At 41.1% G+C, this 19330-nt stretch overlaps 1 protein-coding gene across 4 annotated transcripts in view; it reads left to right on the forward strand.

Annotated features, from left to right (window-relative positions):
- Nucleotides 1-19285, forward strand: part of mtus2a (microtubule associated tumor suppressor candidate 2a) — a 52809-nt gene extending 33524 nt beyond the window's left edge. For 2 of the 4 annotated variants that reach the window (XM_034099091.2, XM_034099092.2), the window contains 12 exons: nucleotides 6332-6496; nucleotides 9881-9979; nucleotides 12289-12476; nucleotides 12551-12676; nucleotides 14112-14178; nucleotides 14494-14708; nucleotides 14793-14898; nucleotides 15079-15152; nucleotides 15237-15335; nucleotides 15435-15554; nucleotides 15638-15738; nucleotides 16000-19285. In XM_034099091.2, the coding sequence (XP_033954982.1) occupies nucleotides 6332-6496; nucleotides 9881-9979; nucleotides 12289-12476; nucleotides 12551-12676; nucleotides 14112-14178; nucleotides 14494-14708; nucleotides 14793-14898; nucleotides 15079-15152; nucleotides 15237-15335; nucleotides 15435-15554; nucleotides 15638-15738; nucleotides 16000-16423 (1784 nt within the window). In that variant the 3' untranslated portion in view covers nucleotides 16424-19285. The remainder of the gene's footprint in view (nucleotides 1-6331; nucleotides 6497-9880; nucleotides 9980-12288; nucleotides 12477-12550; nucleotides 12677-14111; nucleotides 14179-14493; nucleotides 14709-14792; nucleotides 14899-15078; nucleotides 15153-15236; nucleotides 15336-15434; nucleotides 15555-15637; nucleotides 15739-15999) is intronic. The other 2 variants (XM_034099093.2, XM_071205490.1) reach the window with 2 other exon arrangements.
- Nucleotides 19286-19330: the final 45 nt, after the last annotated feature.

Consider the following 19330-nt stretch of genomic DNA (forward strand, 5'->3'; position numbering starts at 1 on the left):
CAAACGCTCCGGAGGGTCGTTTATTCACAAATAACCCTCTCTGGAAAATCCTAAATTGTGGAATAGTTTGGCCATTAAAATGCTTTTTTATTAGATTTCTAGCGAGAAGTGTATATTGTACTTTTATAATCCACGTCCAGTGGATGTGTAGGATCTACAGTTTGATAGATATACGAAGATGATTTGAGGTCTCGCCAGGAGAACGTGTACTGTATATGGGGCAACTTCCATGTAAAGTTAGCGTGGGTGAAAACAGTATTTCCGGTCTCGAAGTTTTCATAATAAAACCGGAAGTATTCCCCACACTGTCAAATGATTACGCAGTGATATCTCCATTACTCATCCACTAAAAAACATCAGTTTATCCTCGTTAATTACACAATATTGATTGTTTTAAATTGTGTACAATGCTTTTGTGTTTTTAACCTTCGATTCGGAGAAACAAATTGTTTTTTCGGAGTTTAGACACTACAGAGTTTCCGAAGACACTACACTACCCAGAATCCCCAGCTATCGTTTGGGACTACAACATCCGCCTTGCTTTACAAACCCTGTGGTGCGACAAGGTTATGCTGAGCGTCAAAGCTCTTTGAAATGGAATGGAACCACGCCAGACTATCCAAAACTGGACTTGGACGGGTCCAGCCCGGCCCTCCCCCCCAGAATTACACTTGCTGGCTCTTGTGTGTTTCGCAACATGTTCTATGGCACGTCTCTACTGGGAAATGTAGTTTTAAAAGACGTTTTCGTATTTCCCACAATTAGAAGTTGCCAGTATTAAACTGTATACATCCCTGGAGGTTTAGCGGACACGAAACACATTGGTGTTATCAAATTTAAAACATATAATTAATACATGGGTGACAATTGCTTGTGTCCATAATGGGCAGCATTAATACCACATGACAGCTGGTCTTATGTCTGTGACCCCTCCTGTTGTTAATTGATAAGCCTGAAACATGCACTTGTCAAGGTTCAGATGCACATTTAGCAAATATGGCAGTAGACATCGATCATCTTAAGATAAGATACTTTATTGATCCCAAGTTGGGAAATGTTTTTGTTACAGCAGCATGTCCTACTTTGTTCTACTCCACTACAATTCAGAGGTTAACCTGGTATTTTTACTCTACTACATTTATGTTTGTTACTTTGCAGATTCTGATTAATGATGTGAAATATAAACAACCCTTAAATCAGACTTTAGTTACACCTGAGTAAAATTCAGCCTTATCAGTTTGTCTGTTTTGCACATCCTCCTGTTAATATCTTTGGACGTCCTGCACTAAACTGTTTTATTGTAGAGATCACTACAGTATCTTCTATATATTTTCCATTCTATATTTCTATCATTGACCCCTATTGTGTATGTAGGCTACTCTTAATATTTAAATGTTTTCATCAATAACTAAATAAATATAACTTATTCAACAACTACATTCAATAACGTGCTTTAACCACTAGGAGGTGCGGTTTAGACCAGTGGTCTAGTTAATAAAACATAATAATATCGTACATAATATGACTATTCACTTTATTGTGAGTTTAAAACAGAACGGTAAAGGAAAATACAGTTTCAGTCTCTCGATGTGAAGCTTATGCATTGTACCATGAACTTGTATAGACCTGTAACAGTCAACTGCATGAGGAGTTGGAAAGGTAGTTCAGAAAATCAGTAATATCTTTAAAAACTACAAAAAAGTCCCTTTCTATCAGCTGTGCACCGTTATGGTGTAAATACAGACTATCTACTAATTGGATCAAATATAAAAGTCAGCCGAATTAGTGTTGATACTGCAAGGAGACGTATTGTGTGAAAAGAAATGGAAGATGTTGTTTAATTGTTGATATATTTATGGTCCACGTCACGTATTCAGTTTTGGCGGCATCTCTTCCAGTTTGTCAAAAGGTCTTCTGATCAGGGCTCTATAAATACATATCTAGGGCAGATATGTAATATTTAATGCAGCCGAACCGTGTATTACAATGCCGTTATGTGATGACTTTCAAAGAGAAAAGCAAGAACACTCGGAATAAAGTATTATTATTATTTTTTTTAATGTTTTCCGATTTCATATCACATAAACACCATATCCCGACGTGCATTGCGGCGTGATCAAAACCTCTGAAAAAAGAAATGTGTCTCTCAGAATCGAAAGAGAAAAACCTATGGGAAAAACACAAAAGCATTGTACACAATTTAAACCAATTAATGTCGTATAATTAACTAGGATAAACTGATGTTTTTTTAGTGGATGAGTAGTGCAGATATCACTGTTAAATCATTTGATCATTGGTTTTATTATGAAAACGGCGAGACCGGAAATACTGTTTTCAACCCGTAACTTTACATGGAAGCTTGCCGCATATACACGTTCTCCGGACGAAATCTCAAATCATCTTCGTAATATCTATCAAACTATAGATCCTACATATCGACTGGACGTGGATTCTAAAAGTACAATATATACTTCTCGCTAGAAATCTAATCATAAAGCGTTTTAATGGCCAAACTATCCTACAATTTAGGATTTTACAGAGAGGGTTATTTGTGAATAAACAACCCTCTGTAACGTTTGCATTCAACGGGAGCACTCGAGGCCGACAATTTTCAAACGTAATTATAGGTCGTATTAAGCGCTTGAACAAACGACATATTTGGTCGTAATAAGGGCTTAAACAATCGACCCATTTTGTCGTATGAGTTGGAGGACTTGTTGCTATCTATCTATCCATCCATCTATCTATCCATCCATCTATCTATCCATCTATCTATCTATCTATCTATCTATCTATCTATCTATCTATCTATCTATCTATCTATCTATCTATCTATCTATCTATCTATCTATCTATCTATCTATCTATCTATCTATCTATCTATCCATCTATCCATCTACCTATCTATCCATCTATCCATCTATCTATCCATATATCCATCTATCTATCTATCCATCTATCTATCTATCTATCTATCTATCCATCTATCCATATATCCATCTATCTATCTATCTATCCATCTATCCATCTATCCATCTATCCATCTATCCATCTATCCATATATCCATCTATCTATCTATCTATCTATCTATCTATCTATCTATCTATCTATCTATCTATCTATCTATCTATCTATCTATCTATCTATCCATCTATCCATCTATCCATCTATCTATCTATCTATCTATCTATCTATCTATCTATCTATCTATCTATCTATCCATCTATCCATATATCCATCTATCTATCTATCTATCTATCTATCTATCCATATATCCATCTATCTATCTATCCATCTACCTATCTATCCATATATCCATCTATCTATCTATCCATCTATCCATCTATCTATCCATATATCCATCTATCTATCTATCCATCTATCCATATATCTATCCATCTATTCATATATCCATATATCCATATATATATCTATCTATCTATCTATCTATCTATCTATCTATCTATCTATCTATCTATCTATCTATCTATCTATCTATCTATCTATCTATCTATCTATCTATCTATCTATCTATCTATCTATCTATCTATCTATCCATCCATCTATCTACCTATCTATCTGGCAAATGTTTACCATGATACATAAACAAATATTGTAATCCAAATTAGTAACACAACCTTTTTTACTTCAAGATGGTGTATATTCTATGTTTAAACTTTATACACATGAGTTATAAATACTCTGGACTGCTCAACTGCTCAATGGCTTACAACACAAATGAGTCTCAAATCACAATCAATGTCTTGTTGTGTACAGTGCTCTGCTATGTTGCTGCTATTTTTAACCCTATGAGCTGTTATCGTGATGCTCCAATTATTATGCATTCTGGAATATTTTGCACAAACATATCATTTTAATCATCAGTTGATTCAGGCACATCATTATTCCCAACATTCAAACCCCTCCTGTGGCTCAGGAGATGGAGCACACTCTCCACTGATTGCATACTCGGTAGTTCAATACCCTGCCCTCCCTGACCACTTCTGCTTGCTGCTGGGCTACATTTGCAGTGTGTACGATTCATCTTACATATATCATTTATCAAGAAAAAGCCAACTGTGTTAATGAGCACTGAATATGAGCATTCTTAAAAAAAGGTGTTTTTTTGACTGCACCTTCTCGTTTTTTCTTAGCTTGTTTAGGAAATCTACAAATGGATAACCAAAAAAAAGCCAATAAAGTTGAGTAGAGGCGTGCCATGCAGCAGAAATGCAGCACAGGTCTTCTCAGTTCTGCAGTGGCTGCACTTATTCTTTGATAGCAACCTAATGAGTCAATGTCACACCAACTTCCCACTCTATTCACAGCAATATTGGTACAATGCAGCAAATGAAAGAGTGTGGTTATAAATGTGTGTTTAGTCTGCCTGCTCTTTGTTTATGCTCAGGGAGAAAGGTAGATCTGGTCACGGAAGAAATTCACACCAAAGGCAAAGCTGCTCTGAATAAATGAGGCTCCCCGCTGCGCAGCTCTCTTCTAATCCTCAGCGCCTCATGGATTTAAGACAATGCAGGCCAAAAGAGACTGTTGATATCTACATTTTCACGATTCCATTCCTTCCTCTTAAGTGTACTGATATCTGTGGATGTGGAGGGGTTGTGCTACACGGCTTAATCACCAATCTCATGGCTTCTTGCCCCGGCCACACAAGGACGAAAACGGCTAAACGCATAGGATTAATGCAAACGCAATCGCAAAAAATCTTCCGTCCACACGCAATATTCACCAGATAGTGTCTGTCCACACGAGACCGCTCCGTTTAGCTCCAACCGCTGGAGAAGCTGCAGTACATATGCAGGAGCCTGTACGTGGCACTGTAACTTCCTCCACAAAAGCAGCGAAGAAGCATGGTTGTCATGGTTGCCCTTCTGTTTATTCTCCGCGGTGGGGGCCGAGGGAACCGGGCAGAGTTTTTCGCCAGTCAACGTGTATTAAAGTTTAAATCTTCCGGACAAAATTATAAAAGTGCCGGTCAAAGGTCTTCTTTGTTATTTATTGAGCTTTAAAACAAATGAATAACGAATCTATATAATAATAAAATACACGGAGCCTCTCTTTTTCCTCCCTCTCTTCGGACAGCGCCAGTGTCTGTCTCATGCAGCAGCTGATCCAGTAATGAGTGACCCGGCCGACAGTAATAAACATATTTATAACTAGTTTAGGGAGTTTGAGAGGTGTCTCCGTCCTGTCAGATTAGACTTCACGGGGCTATTGCGCCTCATCATTATCAGAAAATTATCGTATAGGGCGTACACACGGAGCCGTTGGACCCCCCCAGAGCGTTGCGTATGCCGTTCTATCCACCTTGGGACCCGTTATCGTTTCCGCAGTCGTTTGCCGTATTCGGTCGTCCTCGTGTGGCCGAACGGTCTATTTGACACTAAACAGTAACGCAAACGACCGTTTTCGTCCTCGTGTGGCCGGGGCATTACAAGCAGCTTTACAATAAATGTGTCATCCCCTGCTGGCACATGACTGAGGTGGAGAAGTGCAGGCAATCTGTTGAGTCCCTATTGATCGGGCGGAGATGAGCAGGATATACGCAGTGTGCGAGAGTGTGTGCCTGCAATTGTGTAAACTATCTGCTGGTCATTAAATAGATTATAGCTGCACGATAGGCACGATAGCAGTGCGCCTCTGTGTGAGTGCATTGCATACTACCTTGTTTGTGTGTGCACATGTGGAAGCATTGTGTGGGTAAACATGACTGTGTGTTTGTGTGCTGCTTGAGGTTAACGAAAGGAAGATTGAGAGCAGCAGCAGAGAGACCAAGAGGTTACAAACCATTTATCAGACAAGTTCAGACATAACACCGCCCTGTGATACTGCCCAAAAAACATGTGAAAAGGAGTGAGAGACAATTCAGATAAAGAGAATCAGAACATAAGCTCTGAAGATATACACTGATATACTCTAACATTTGGGTGTCAAACTCAAGGCCCGGGGGCCAAATCTGGCCCGCGACCTAATTTGATGTGGCCCGCAAGAGCTTGCAAAGAATATAATATACAATACAAATGGTGTAATTGTTGAATATTTACTTTCAATTATTTGCCCTCGACTTCTGCTTTCAGACGTAGTTATTTAGGAAGATATTACCAGAACTGATAATAATCCAATGCAGGGCCAACAATGTAATATAATACATTATTTAATATATATATTTACATATGTATATTTATATATAATTACAATTACAACCGGCCCTTTGAGTGCAACCATAATGCTGATGTGGCCCGGGATGAAATTGAGTTTGACACCCCTGCTCTAAATGATTGAGGATATAAACAATTATTTTCTGTATTCCAGGTCTGAGTGTGAGCGAGGAGCCCCCCCTCCACAGAGTGACCACCAGCCCTCCGTCCACAGACCACCAGAGGGGGGTCCCATGTCGCAGCCAGAGCCTCCAGCCGCCCTCCACCCCCGCCCTGCCCCGACGCTTCCTGCCCGCCCCGCCAAGAAGCTCCCCTGGAGGTCAGTTGGAATCAGAGGTCCTTTATTCATCCCACAGCGGGGACATTTTCAATGTTACAGCAAATGGAAAGTGCAATATGACATAGAGGCAAACACACGTTCATAAAGAAATTAAGATGAAGACACATTCATGGAAATAAGTAGCAGCATTCTAAAGAGTAAGTGAACATATGAAGTGATGAGGTAGCAACAGGTGACAACATTTAAAAATGTAAAAGTCTATATTGCAAGTCATCTGTTCAACAGTAGGGTAATAGTCTGGGTGTAGTGGAGTTTCGCCAGTACAGTATATACTGTGGGGTATGCATTTCACTATTTATCACTATATATGTGTGGTAAATATGACATAGACCTTTTAAGGAGAATAAAGCTAGATTCTTGGTTCGAATAACGCTATAGTTTGTTAGAAATGTTATACACCGTTAGATTTTATCAGCATAGTTTTTACATAAATGAATACCAAGTTCATGCAGGAACAATGAAATGTAATCATACAGGGGACTTGCAGGGAATTCACCCCTTTATGTGAATACTATCTGAGAGAGAGAGCATTTTCCACCAGCAACAGATTGTGTCCTTTTGTCACATGCTGTTTTCACATATGTGGTAAACTATTTAATATCCAGCAAACCATACATGATGTATTATGCATGTACTGGTATTCAGGCGCAAAGGAATATTCATTTATAATAAATCATAGTCTCCAAAAAGTAAATATTAAACATCATGTTTTATTGTTGGTACTTGGAAAACAAAGAAAAACACGTTTGGTTATTGTTAAAAATACAAATGTAAAATATCTGAATAGGGAGAAATCCATGACAGAAGAGGCATTCAGTGTTCTTCCTGCAAATACTCTACAATTTCTATTTGTCCACCCTTTTCTGCCTCAATATACAGTGTAGTACCTAACTGAGCACAAGCCCCTGCTTTTGGGGGGTTGTTGAAATTCATTTTGGCAAATGCTTCAAGGCACTAACTTAACATTTTAACACTTGACTTCACTTACAAGATCACTTTTAGAATCTGTTGAACTGCATTAGAGACATGCAATTGTGGAATTGACTTTCATTTTGTATTTAGGCCATTTATTCATGAAATCTATAAAGAAGTACCATTAAACACGAACACTACACATTAACCAGATTATACCCACAGTCAGTAATGTTGGTGTTAATTCATTTGTATGATCTTGTGGCGTCACAACTGTCCTGGTAGACGATGGCGACACATTCTGCTCGAGGAGGCGCACAGGCAGTGATGCTTTTCACACACATGTATTCTTCACACATGGAAATGAACACCAGAGGCCCTGTAGTATCACACTTCTCTCACTCACAGTTATCTCATGTCTTTACACTTTTATAGCAGCTTATTGAATAAAAGACACAGAACTCTGCTTTATGCTGCGGTGTGAACAGAACAAAATGGATTCTAGACAGCAGAACAGTGTGAAGATCATTCTTGTGATGTTCTCGACATGTTTCCCACGCTGGGTATGCAGACAGTGTAGTGAACATCTCTCTCACATTGTGTATCCGTAGGCCCGAGCTGACTTTAAATCTGCTGTAAATTATTGATGGGGAAATACTTGAGGAGTCCCTGTCAACCTGCAAGTGGTGCACAGACACTACTTTTATATTTTCTTTATATGCCATTGTTGTCCGTCTTTCTCAATAGAGCACAATCTTATCAAGCACAAGTACGGGCACTAGCAAAAAATAGGACTCAAGAGCACAACCAGGCAATACGGTATTTAGTCAAGCGTTTAATCCAAAAGGTAAAAATAAAACAGGCAATGATCAAAAAATATACTGACTTGAAGTAACGAAAAACAACGAACTAAGTTGAAGGAAAACTACTAGAGAAGCAACAAAAAAACTAGGTTGGTACGAATGCTAAGCAGCTAGAACAATAGCTTACGTCAGGAGAGAAACATGAAGCACTTTCTGCTATACAGACAAGACGAACTGGCACTGACCAAGGAAACAGCACAGACTAAATACACAGGTGAGGAGTGATCATTAGGGACAGCTGAGGCTCATCGAGACCAGGCAGGTGATGAACAGGGAGCGAAAATACACAGGTGAGGGAGTGAGGCGATCAGCCAGGGCCAGGATGTGACAGATCTCACACAGTTTGTTAGACAAGTGCACATGTCTATCAGTTGACAGAGACGTGTGTCCTGTTGAGGCTCTGACACAAAGAAAAATAATCTGTTACTGTTTGTTCTTTGTTTGCAAAAGGCATAATAAATTAAGAACAAACGGCACACCAGATATTAGGGCGAAACAACAGGATTGGGGGAAGGGGGATTAGAGTGCCATGCTTGTTCTATAAGTCTTGTTTTATTAATCAGCCCTTAACAAACGACCGTATGTTTATCAGTTTACATCAGTACTGTTGAGATCATTGTTACAAATAGATAGAAACATATTGTATTTGGTTACTTTAACCGACTAACATTTTAGAGTTGCTGGAAGTCATGTTAATTATGTTTTGTTTACCCCAGCTTCAAATCGTTGTACTCACTCACAAGTACAAATTGCCCAAAAACATTCTGGAGAAGTGTTTGTTTTAAGTACGCTACCAATTCAAGAAAACGTTGGAGACAGTTGACACTTGCTGGGTTTTAGTAACAGTATGGTGGCAGAGCAGTGATTTTTTTAGTTTGGGGTTTAGGCGGCAGAAAGGAGTCACACTCAGAGCCACATTTGCAAGACCACAGCAATACATGCACAGTAAAGAGTGAAGACACACACACAGACACACATCTATGCAGGCCTAAAGTATCTCTCTAGGGTTATTTGGGGATTTGTTCAGGATCAGAGGCTTCTCTCCCGTTATGGGTTTAATTAGTTCCTTTTCAAGGCCTCTCTCCTTTTCTCATCTCTGCAACAGATTTCCTGCTAACCTTCTAAAACCTCCTTTCTTTATTCACTATCATCTGCTTCTCTCTCCTGGGAAGCACACATTTTTCAATTTCAGGTATTTTCACTACTCCCACACACCCCACCTTCTCTGTCTTTCCTGCAAAGTGTATCATGGCACAGAGAGCAGGGAGGTGATGGGCACACATCTTCCCCAGTATGCGCAACTTCTCTTTGACCCAGAGACCCGGGGGACATAGTTATACCACGCAGCAGGGGGGAAGATAGCTGAAGATGAAAGCAGGAGAGTGACAGAAAGATTGGGAAAGGTTAGGAGAGGGGAACAAGCAGCGAAATAAATTGAAAAGAGAGCAAGGAGTTGACGGGGTATGATGGCTGGTTTGCTGCATTTTGTGTCAGTGGAAGTTTGATTGACATTTTAAATATAAGGTAGCGTCACTTAAGATGTCACTGCTGTATTTACTTTGTCGTCTGTTCTGGCTTTGATTGACAGTTGTCAGGAAGGAGTTTCAGCGGAGTTCAGAGGTCACTCGTTCTCTCCCCTCCTCCCCAAAGAGGCTGGCGGTGGTTCCTCCCAAACCTCAGTCCCCGGGTGAGTCTTTAAGGAATACATATCAAACAAAATGCACATACATTTTCTGTCGCGTATTATCCTGTTCTTCCAGTCCAGTCCAATCTTCCCAAGCCTTTCCTGAAGCAGCACCCAGAAGCAGCTTGCATCCATTTCAAATATCTTTACTTTGATCCATGCAGTCTGCACCTTTATTCCCCTTGGCTCGGCAGTGGTAAAATCACTTTCTTACAGGATTGTAGAGGGCCTCTCCATCTTTCCTTGAAGAGTTGAAACACATCTCCTCCGGCTTCACCTCTCTTTTCTCTCTAGCTGTTATTTTTCAGTCTTCTTTGCTGCATCTTTTGCTGGACCTTTTTTCCTCCCACACAAACATAACAACATTGTATTCCTTATGATCCTCAGCACTGTGTTTTTTACTGTTGTTTAGGAAGATTTGATAGGGATTGAAAGTTAGACACTCTTTCTTGAAGCGAATCTGGACAGTGTGAGGGAAATGTGTTGACATGAATAACCCTGTAACCACACCCTGGCAGGAACAGACACACACACACACACACACACACACACACACACACACACACACACACACACACACACACACACACACACACACACACACACACACACACACACACACACACACACACACACACACACACACACACACACACACACACACACACACAGCTCTCTCCTCCACACAGGGGACTGCCATCACCTTTTCCCATTATTTCTCGCATCATTAATACTCCTTCATCAAACCGTCTGTTATCATCTGCATGCTGCCCTCGCATTCAGTCACATACACTCATTTAGTATTCACTCAACTCTCCCTAACCTTTCATACAGGTGTGTGTGTGTGTGTGTGTGTGTGCGCTTGCGTGCGTGCGTGCGTGCGTGTGTGTGTGCGTGTGTGTGCGTGCGTGCGTGCGTGCGTGCGTGCGTCTGCAAAAGAGGAAGACATCATTTGCATAAGACTTTTAGAAGTCGTTCTCAAAGACGGGGAATCCTAATGTGGCTTTAAGGCAAAGACACTGATGAAGATGAAATATTGGAACAGTTGCTTATAGGAGTTTAGCACATTAAAAAACAGCAAGCCTTTGTTTTATGTCTTTTCGTGGTTATGACTTTTTTTTTGCGAAATGCTCACATTTTATGTTTTACCTTCACGCATGTACTTGCAAGTATGTGTACTTTAAGCTCTTCTCTTTTCTATAAATATGGCTTTAAACCACCAACATACCTTCAGGTACCTCCCCCATTTCTTCCTGAATTCTTTGTCTCTCCACTCACCCGTTGCCCATAGCGCTCCTCCCATATTATCCCCCCACCCGTTGCCCATAGCGCTCCTATTATGCCCCCACCCGTTGCCCATAGCGCTCCTCCCATAGCACTCCTCCCATAGCGCTCCTCCCATAGCGCTCCTCCCATAGCGCTCCTCCCATATTATCCCCCCACCTCCCTCTAAGCGATCTTTCACTCATTACCTGGGACCCTGCACCCCAAGCGCAGCCTCACGTTGTCATGGAGACCGCGCCTCGTGCTTCAATAGGCCTGAATGATACGGTTCAGGCAGGTGATGCTGAGCTGCAGAGGTTCTGATATTGTGTGTGCAGACACTCTCACTCGTTTTCAGTCTGTGTGAACAAACAGACGGTACATTTTGAAATCATTTCCTCTACCCGGGTGAAGCTCTGTCTCTCCGCAGGCTATAGTATGTGCTCACACTACATGACAAGGTGACTCACACAGAGGTGAAAAGGCCCGCCTGTATGTCAACTGCAGCTTAATGGTGGGGCCCCCTCCGAAGGAAAATGGCTTTCACGTGTTTGACTAGCCTTTAAATGACCTCCATCATTAAGGGCCTTTACTTATATGTGCTAATGTTTTTCTACAATTACAATACAAATAGTGCAACATTGCATGTATATAATGAACAGTGTCTATACGTTATTACATGCCGCAGCTCAATCATTGCTTGATAATGATCATATTCATGGCAAGAGGTGGTGGTCCATCATGAGGAACAGCAGACTGAACATTGCCCCAAAGGCTTGCTCTGTAGAAAAGATTCAATTAACCTGCTATCATTTATCATGTGAGAACAGTCATTAGCAATAGGTCGGGTCAAATCTCCTCTGATTTAATGCCCATCAATTGAATTATTAGATCTATGCTGGTTAGATTTTAGAATTAGAACATGACTAATTCATGACATATGGGAGATATAGTATTTGATTTGAATAGAAAAACGATCCCAACATGCTCTTGCAGACAGATTTCTTACTTAATTTAATTTTCTATGTTTGGTTTTTCCCTCCCCACAGTCCAGTCTGGGCAGCGGCCCGCAGCAGCCGTGCGGGGGTCAGCTCCCCCGGGGTCCCCTCTCCGCGTGGCCCCCCTCAGGCCGCAGCAGGAACAGCAGGAGAGCCTGCAGAGAGAGAAAGAGGAGGCTCAACAGAAAGAGAGAGAAAGACAAGCAGAGGAGAGAGAAAAAGAAAAGGAAAGGGAGGAGGTCAGTAACTGAGAAAATGTGAAACTCCGCTTGGCGTTGGCACCGTTGCATTCTACTTTATTATTTCCGTTCAGGTTCAGAGGCTGCAGGGACGCTGTGCGCAGCAGGAGAGGCAGCTGGGAGCTCTGAGAGAAGAACTGAAGAAGACATCCTTGGGTCTGGAAGCCTTCATCATCACCACTCAGCATTACTGCCTCAAGGTAGCCATCTTTAATGATACAATACAGACACAAAATAACATTGTCTTACACCATAATAACCGTGGCACCTGCAATGTTTTGAAATCACATCTTTTATTAAATTATTTATAGGCCTAAAATGGTAAATTACTCCTCAGTGGGAAGTAGATATCATAATCACCATAATAATGTTTCTATTTAGCTTAAAATCTAACCTCTTAATTACCTGGTCTGAATGTGACTCTGTTAACCTATGTAGATGAACATTAGTGCCTAAACCTTTCGTCTTACTCAGAGCCTGGATCGCAGGAAGCACATACTCAAACGTACAAGAACACATGCAGTATTTAACATGAGGTCAGTTGAGATTCACAGCAGGGTCCACGAGCAGCACTATGAAGGACAGTGATTGTGGGAAGTGTCCTCCAGAGTTCAATGTGTCACTGAGCTGGTTTCATCCAGCTTTATGTGTCTAATGGAAGGATTACGCCTCTAAGGTGATACTGCTTCCAGACAGCCCACGGACTGTCTGCCTTTTTTATGGTCATAGTCTGGTTGATGCAACCACCAGCCCACAATGCAGATTCATATGAGGCAGGATTGGTTGAAGTGCAGGTCTGTATAGGTTTGAGCTCCCTCTGCTGGTATTCCTCAGACTCAACAGCTACTGTATGGCCTTAGATGACAGAAGGCAGTATATGCATGAGTTTATTTATTTTAATCACTGACTTTCTGTTCTCTCTCCTCACTGAACACCTGATCTGCTCTGCTCAGGTGTTCCTGATCTCCACTAATTACTAGTATGAAGGAAGGAGCTGTCTCTCTGTTGCCTGACACTGCAGCAGTCATTTACCCTTAGTTTAGGATTTCGCTGTTTATTTAGTCATGTCTTTTTGTATGGAGGATCTGTCCACCACATATGTTGAGGCTCGTCCGGTATATGTAAATATGCTATGGCCACAGCATAAAAACAACATTTGTGCCTCAGGTTGTGACCTGAGAAAATGCATTTAAAATGCAAAACCTGATGAGAGTTTACAACTATAAGATTGTTCTGACATTATTTAATTCAACTCAGATGACACAAGTCTGTCTGGCCAAAAAGAACAAAAGGATGGCGGAAAAGGAAATTGCATAAAAAAACAAAAAGACATTACACAATAAAAAGCCAAATCCTAAACTAAGGCTAAATGACTACAGTGTCAGGCAACAGAGAGACAGCTCCTTCTCCTCCAGCCTTTCTTTTTTTAAACTGGTGATAATTAAAGACCAGGAACACCTGTGCAGTGAGGAGAGAGAGAGAGAGAGAGAGAGAGAGAGAGAGAGAGAGAGAGAGAGAGAGAGAGAGAGAGAGAGAGAGAGAGAGAGAGAGAGAGAGAGAGAGAGAATCCACTCTCCAGAATGAATTGCATAGATGGTACACTTTGTGAACATGTTGTATATCCTTTTTTTCCAGAATAAAACCACAAATGAAAATCAAAGAAAATTGTCCTTGGAAATGCAAATGATCCGAGAGGAAATGGGTGAGTGAAACCCAACATTTAACTAAATAGATGAGAACCACACAGGTGTTTCCAATATCACTAACACCAGGTGATTTGTTTTGACAGAGTTTGAAAGACTACCAATTTCATTCTGCTTTGTTTATTCTTAAGAGATTTATAAATCATATGTCTACCCTCAGTGCAATATAAATTAGGTTAATTTCATGTTGACTTAAATCCCACATTACCTTGTTCAGTAGTAGTAGTTTGTAGTCAGTTGTGTACCGTTGAAGTGCTTCATTCTGCCCTCTCTCATAAGAACACATCATTAGAGATTCTCTGCTTCCTACACAGCGTCCAACTCAGCGCGCTGGGAGAGACTCCACCGGGAGAAGACGGCGCTGGAGGAGGCGTTTGAGCGAGAGCTGACTGAGCTGCAGCTGCAGCAGGAGGCCGAGCTCGCCGCCGTGGAGGAGGGGCTCAGGAAGGGTCACTCAGCCGAGGCCGAACACCTGAAGGAGGAGCATCGCTCGGAGATGGAGGAGCTGAGGACTCAGCAACAAGAACAGGTGACAGAAGAAAGGCATCACGGGAGACTTTTGTTTTACCCTTGACGTGAAATCTGATCAGTGAGTGTATGTGTGTGTTTTTAGGTGGAGGAAATAACTGTCAACCACCAGGCAGCTGTTCAAGAGCTCAGAGACATGCATAACATCACCATGGCAACGCTGCACGAGGAGCACGCCCGCACCATGAGAGGTGAGATTTTAGAGCCCATTTAAACAAAAATAATAATAATATTGAGAGCAAAATAAAGTGTGGGTAAGAATGAAGAGAGATGGGGGGGAGGAGAAAACAAAATAACTGCGTTTCTTTTCTGTAAAGGAATGAGCATTGCTTGAAACGTTGAATCTCTTTTACTATTCTGAATCTGTGCAGACTTAAGAAAAGCTCATGAGCAACAGAAGATGCTTCTAGAGGAGGATTTTGAGAAACTCCGGCTTGCTCTACAGGTTTGTTTCCATTATTCTGGGTTTTTCTTTTTGTGGCTGCTGTATTCTAGCCGTGTTTGTTATTGTGTTTGGATGCTTTTTCAGGATCAAGTGGATACCCTCACATTTCAAAACGAAACTCTGAAGAACAAAGCCAAACGCTTTGAGGAAGCTTTGAGGAGGAGCACAGACGAACAGATAGTTGTGAGTTCACCACAGGCTTTGGGAAATTCAAAGGCACTGCTATACTTCTAAACACCATTCATCTTTATCTTATTCCTGTGATGTGTCTGTCTGTCACAGGATGCTTTGGCTCCCTACCAGCACATTCAGCAAGATCTAAAGAGCTTAAAGGAGGTCGTGGAAATGAAGAACCAGCAGATCCACCAGCAAGAGAAAAAGATCTCGGACCTGGAGAAAGTGGTAGGCTCAGAAAACTCAACACACTCATGCGCATGACGGTATATTGAATGAAGATTACACTGTGGTTGTATTCTACTTTTGAGCAGGCCCAAAAGAACGTGTTCCTTGAGGAGAAGGTGCAGGTTCTACAGCAGCAGAATGAAGATCTCAAGGCTCGTATTGACAATAACCGAAGCCTTTCCCGGTGAGATACATTCTGAATCTTCATCCCATACATTTGGTCTGTCTCTGATCCATTTATATAAAAACCTGTCTGACAATGAGCTGATCAGATTGTGGCCACTTTATGATGTCATAACGATTTTTTGTCTTGTGTAACCCCAATCACCAACCAAGGTTCCCCCCCCCCCTTATCACCTGAATCTCCTCCTAGAGCATATAATACCTTTAATTTCCTTGCTCATGGGCTGCTTTGTTAACTTCCTCTGTGATGTTTTCCCTGCAGGCAACTGTCAGAGGAGAACGCTAACCTCCACGATTCGGTGGAGAAGGAGAGCACTGAGAAAAAGAGGCTTAGTCGCAACAACGACGAGCTTCTGTGGCGTCTGCAGACCAGCCCCCTCATTTCCCCTGCCTCCTCCCCTCTGCACCGCTCCTTCTCCACCTCCCCGGTCCCCTCATCCTCTTTCTTTTCCTCCTCACCGGTCGCAGGGTGTGACTCTCCCACCCACTGCCACGGCTGTCAGCAGCAGGCTCAATACTGCTCCCCATCCCACAGAGCCAATCAAAATCTCTCCCCTGGACCAGGGACACCCACTCACAGGGCAGCGACCAATCAGAATTACTCCCCTGGCCCGGCCACGCCCACACACAGAGTGTCACCCAATCGCTGTAACTCAGCCGCTTGCGTCGGCTCTTTTCAGAGATAAACTCACATGTCTGTATTTAATTTCTCTTTTATTTCCATGATGTTTGAATGTGAGTGGCATTTAATTAAGTACATGTTGGAGGAAAAACAAAGCACCGTGGTCTCTTGTCGTCTCGTGACATTCTGGGCAGACATTACTCGTCAAAGCCTGAAGAAGTTCTCGACAGTTGGTGTTGTCCATCAAGTGAAACACAACATTAACACACATACATATTGTAAACTGATACATTCTCTGTCCCCAATGCCTGCTTGTATAGATCCAAAGTCTTGAAACGCAGACTGTACATACTGTATGATAGTGACACAGATCGACATGTGGTGAAACCTCCCTGCACAGTCCTGCAAACACAGAAACAGTACACATGGAAAGTGGCACACTCATTCCACCAGAACACAATCATCTGGTGTTAAACAACATACTCAATAGAAAATAAGCTATACTCTCATAGGGATAAGTTTCCCAAATGTTCCCCCCAACAAAGCGCCTTATACTCAGTCCTGCTATTTCCCCGGCAGAGAACGACCACGATTTGATTTCATAAAGGACTATAGGATAAAGAATTGGTCTGTAAAGCAATGATTTTCAGCCTCAAGGTGTATTTGACATCTTGATATTAGTTCAACACTGAAACCTGGAACCCCAGCCATTGTATCTGCTTTTTGCCAGGTCTTCCTACAGCGTCGTGTCACATGAGCTACTCTCCTTTGGGATCCCTCAGGTCAACTTGCAAAAACTACGCTTTGCCGTTTTGTATTTACCTCAGCGGGAATGTGCAGTCTGTTCTGTCCGTGGCTCAACAGCACCAACAATTACAACTTAAACACACAGCTACGGTACCAGGGAGCTCAAAAAATGTTTAAAATGTGATGTTTATATCTTATTTATTTGTTACATGTGTTTTGCTTAGGCAAGCATGTACTGTGAAGGTCTTCCAGTTTTAATGTGAAAATGATTATTGCTCTGTTTATTTATTAAGCTTGAGGTGTGGAGGAAACGAACAGTGTTTGTAACTGAAGATATCACCTATGGGACACAAGTGGAATATGTGATGTACCCGAAGAAAAGGGAGATATACTAACTTGTTGTCATCACACATACATAGGTGGGACTGTCTTATGATGTAATATAGGTCTATAAGCTAAGTAGGTTAAACAAAACACAGGTTAACTCTCTGTTTACCTTTTTATGACGAGTGTGGCAAAGATTAGTGTCGCCCTTTCTCAACCTCTTCATAACCTCTGCTGGTTTCTTTATCTCAATGACTCTTTTTATCTTTTGAGTATAAAGTTCAGGCTACACTGATATTTTTCAAGAAATATTGTTCAGGGAATTACTTTCTAAATTTAGATTAGAAATTATTTTATATAACTTCTCTACAGAACATTATAAACTCAATATCATTTTCCTCTTATATGAAATACTATAGAGAAACCAGCCTTTGGGATATTAAACAAATTATTTTATAGCATACAGTTTGTCATAGCTGCCTCCTACTCTACTAACTCACGTACCCTCAGGGTCCTAATTTCTCTTCTGGCTTTTGCATTGACAACTGCAGTGTTATCTCAGTGATTTAATCGCACATGGACAAACAATGCTGTTCAAAACACACATGAATTTGAGCCGCTGTAAATAAACAAGGCCAGTTTGTAGGGATTAGGGTCAATCTGTGTTGGCAGTCATGGCAACAATGCTAATTAGAGGATGGTTTAGGGTTTATCACTTTTTTGGGTTAAGTTACAGGTTGGGTAAATGTAACCTTGCCAGCATGTAGAGAATGACGTGTATGTGTTGTGGATCTTTAATTGCTATACCAGCACTTTGACGGCCGTGAAAACATATCTTTCATAGATCTTCAAGATGTTTTTGTATGACACTCACAAAGGGTTGAATACTCTTAACACGAAAGAATGTCAATTACAGCATAAGATTTGGGAAAATGTATCTCGATTGTCACTTATTTTATACCTACACTGATGACTTTTGAGAATGTCTTTGCATAACGATCAATTGTAAAAAATATACCAGTCAGAGAGTCTCTGTGTTTTCAAATGTTTTTAGAAATGCTGTTCTCCTACGTCATTGAAGGATTCTTAAGGGTCCTCTGAAAGGTAACGTCAAGCTCAACAAAGCTGCAAGAATGCAACAGAAGCTATTGTTTACAAATGACAGGGTAAAGTCATAGATTTCTTATTAATTTAATATTTCACCTGAATGATGATAACTAAACAAAGAACTGGTACTGTAATGACCGTTCAATGTGTCCTGTGGACATCTCTGTCTCACTATGCGCTGAATGTCAAACATGTAATGACTGCATTTTATACGAGTCAGTCATGTGATTTTATCAGAAGGACTCTCGTCTGACCACTATGTAGCAGCCATTTCATATGTAGCACTTGTAGAGCCTCCCCACAAGAAACATGGGTAATTGATCTTATCCATTAGGGATTAAAACGACCGTGTTTATGTTGAACTGCTCTCGTAGCAAATATTCCCATGGCTTGTCAACTTTCAGCACTACAATTTGAATTTATGGAGGTAAGCTATATAATTAACCTTTGTAGATTTGGTCCAGAGACAACGTTTGCTGAATTAGTTTGTTTTGGCACTGATTGTATGTTTGAATGTAAATACATTTACGACATGAGTAGTGTCTTAGTGCACCAACGAAGTAATAGAAGCATGTTTTTTCTGTCTTTGCTGTTTCTTGTTCTCCCTTTCACTTATTTTTACCTCTCTGCATCTGTGGTGTCAAAATGTAACCGTAGCGTAGGAGGCCGGGAGGACGGGGAATGAGATAGTTCAACATGTAATGTATACGAAGTGTGTTGATGCTTTGATTTCTACTTTTTGGGGAGAACACAGTATTAAAAGATATTCAAGAAAACCAACATGATGTTTTTT

The sequence above is a fragment of the Pseudochaenichthys georgianus genome, chromosome 14 (genome assembly GCF_902827115.2).
Source record: "Pseudochaenichthys georgianus chromosome 14, fPseGeo1.2, whole genome shotgun sequence".
In the NCBI taxonomy this organism is placed as follows: domain Eukaryota; kingdom Metazoa; phylum Chordata; class Actinopteri; order Perciformes; family Channichthyidae; genus Pseudochaenichthys; species Pseudochaenichthys georgianus.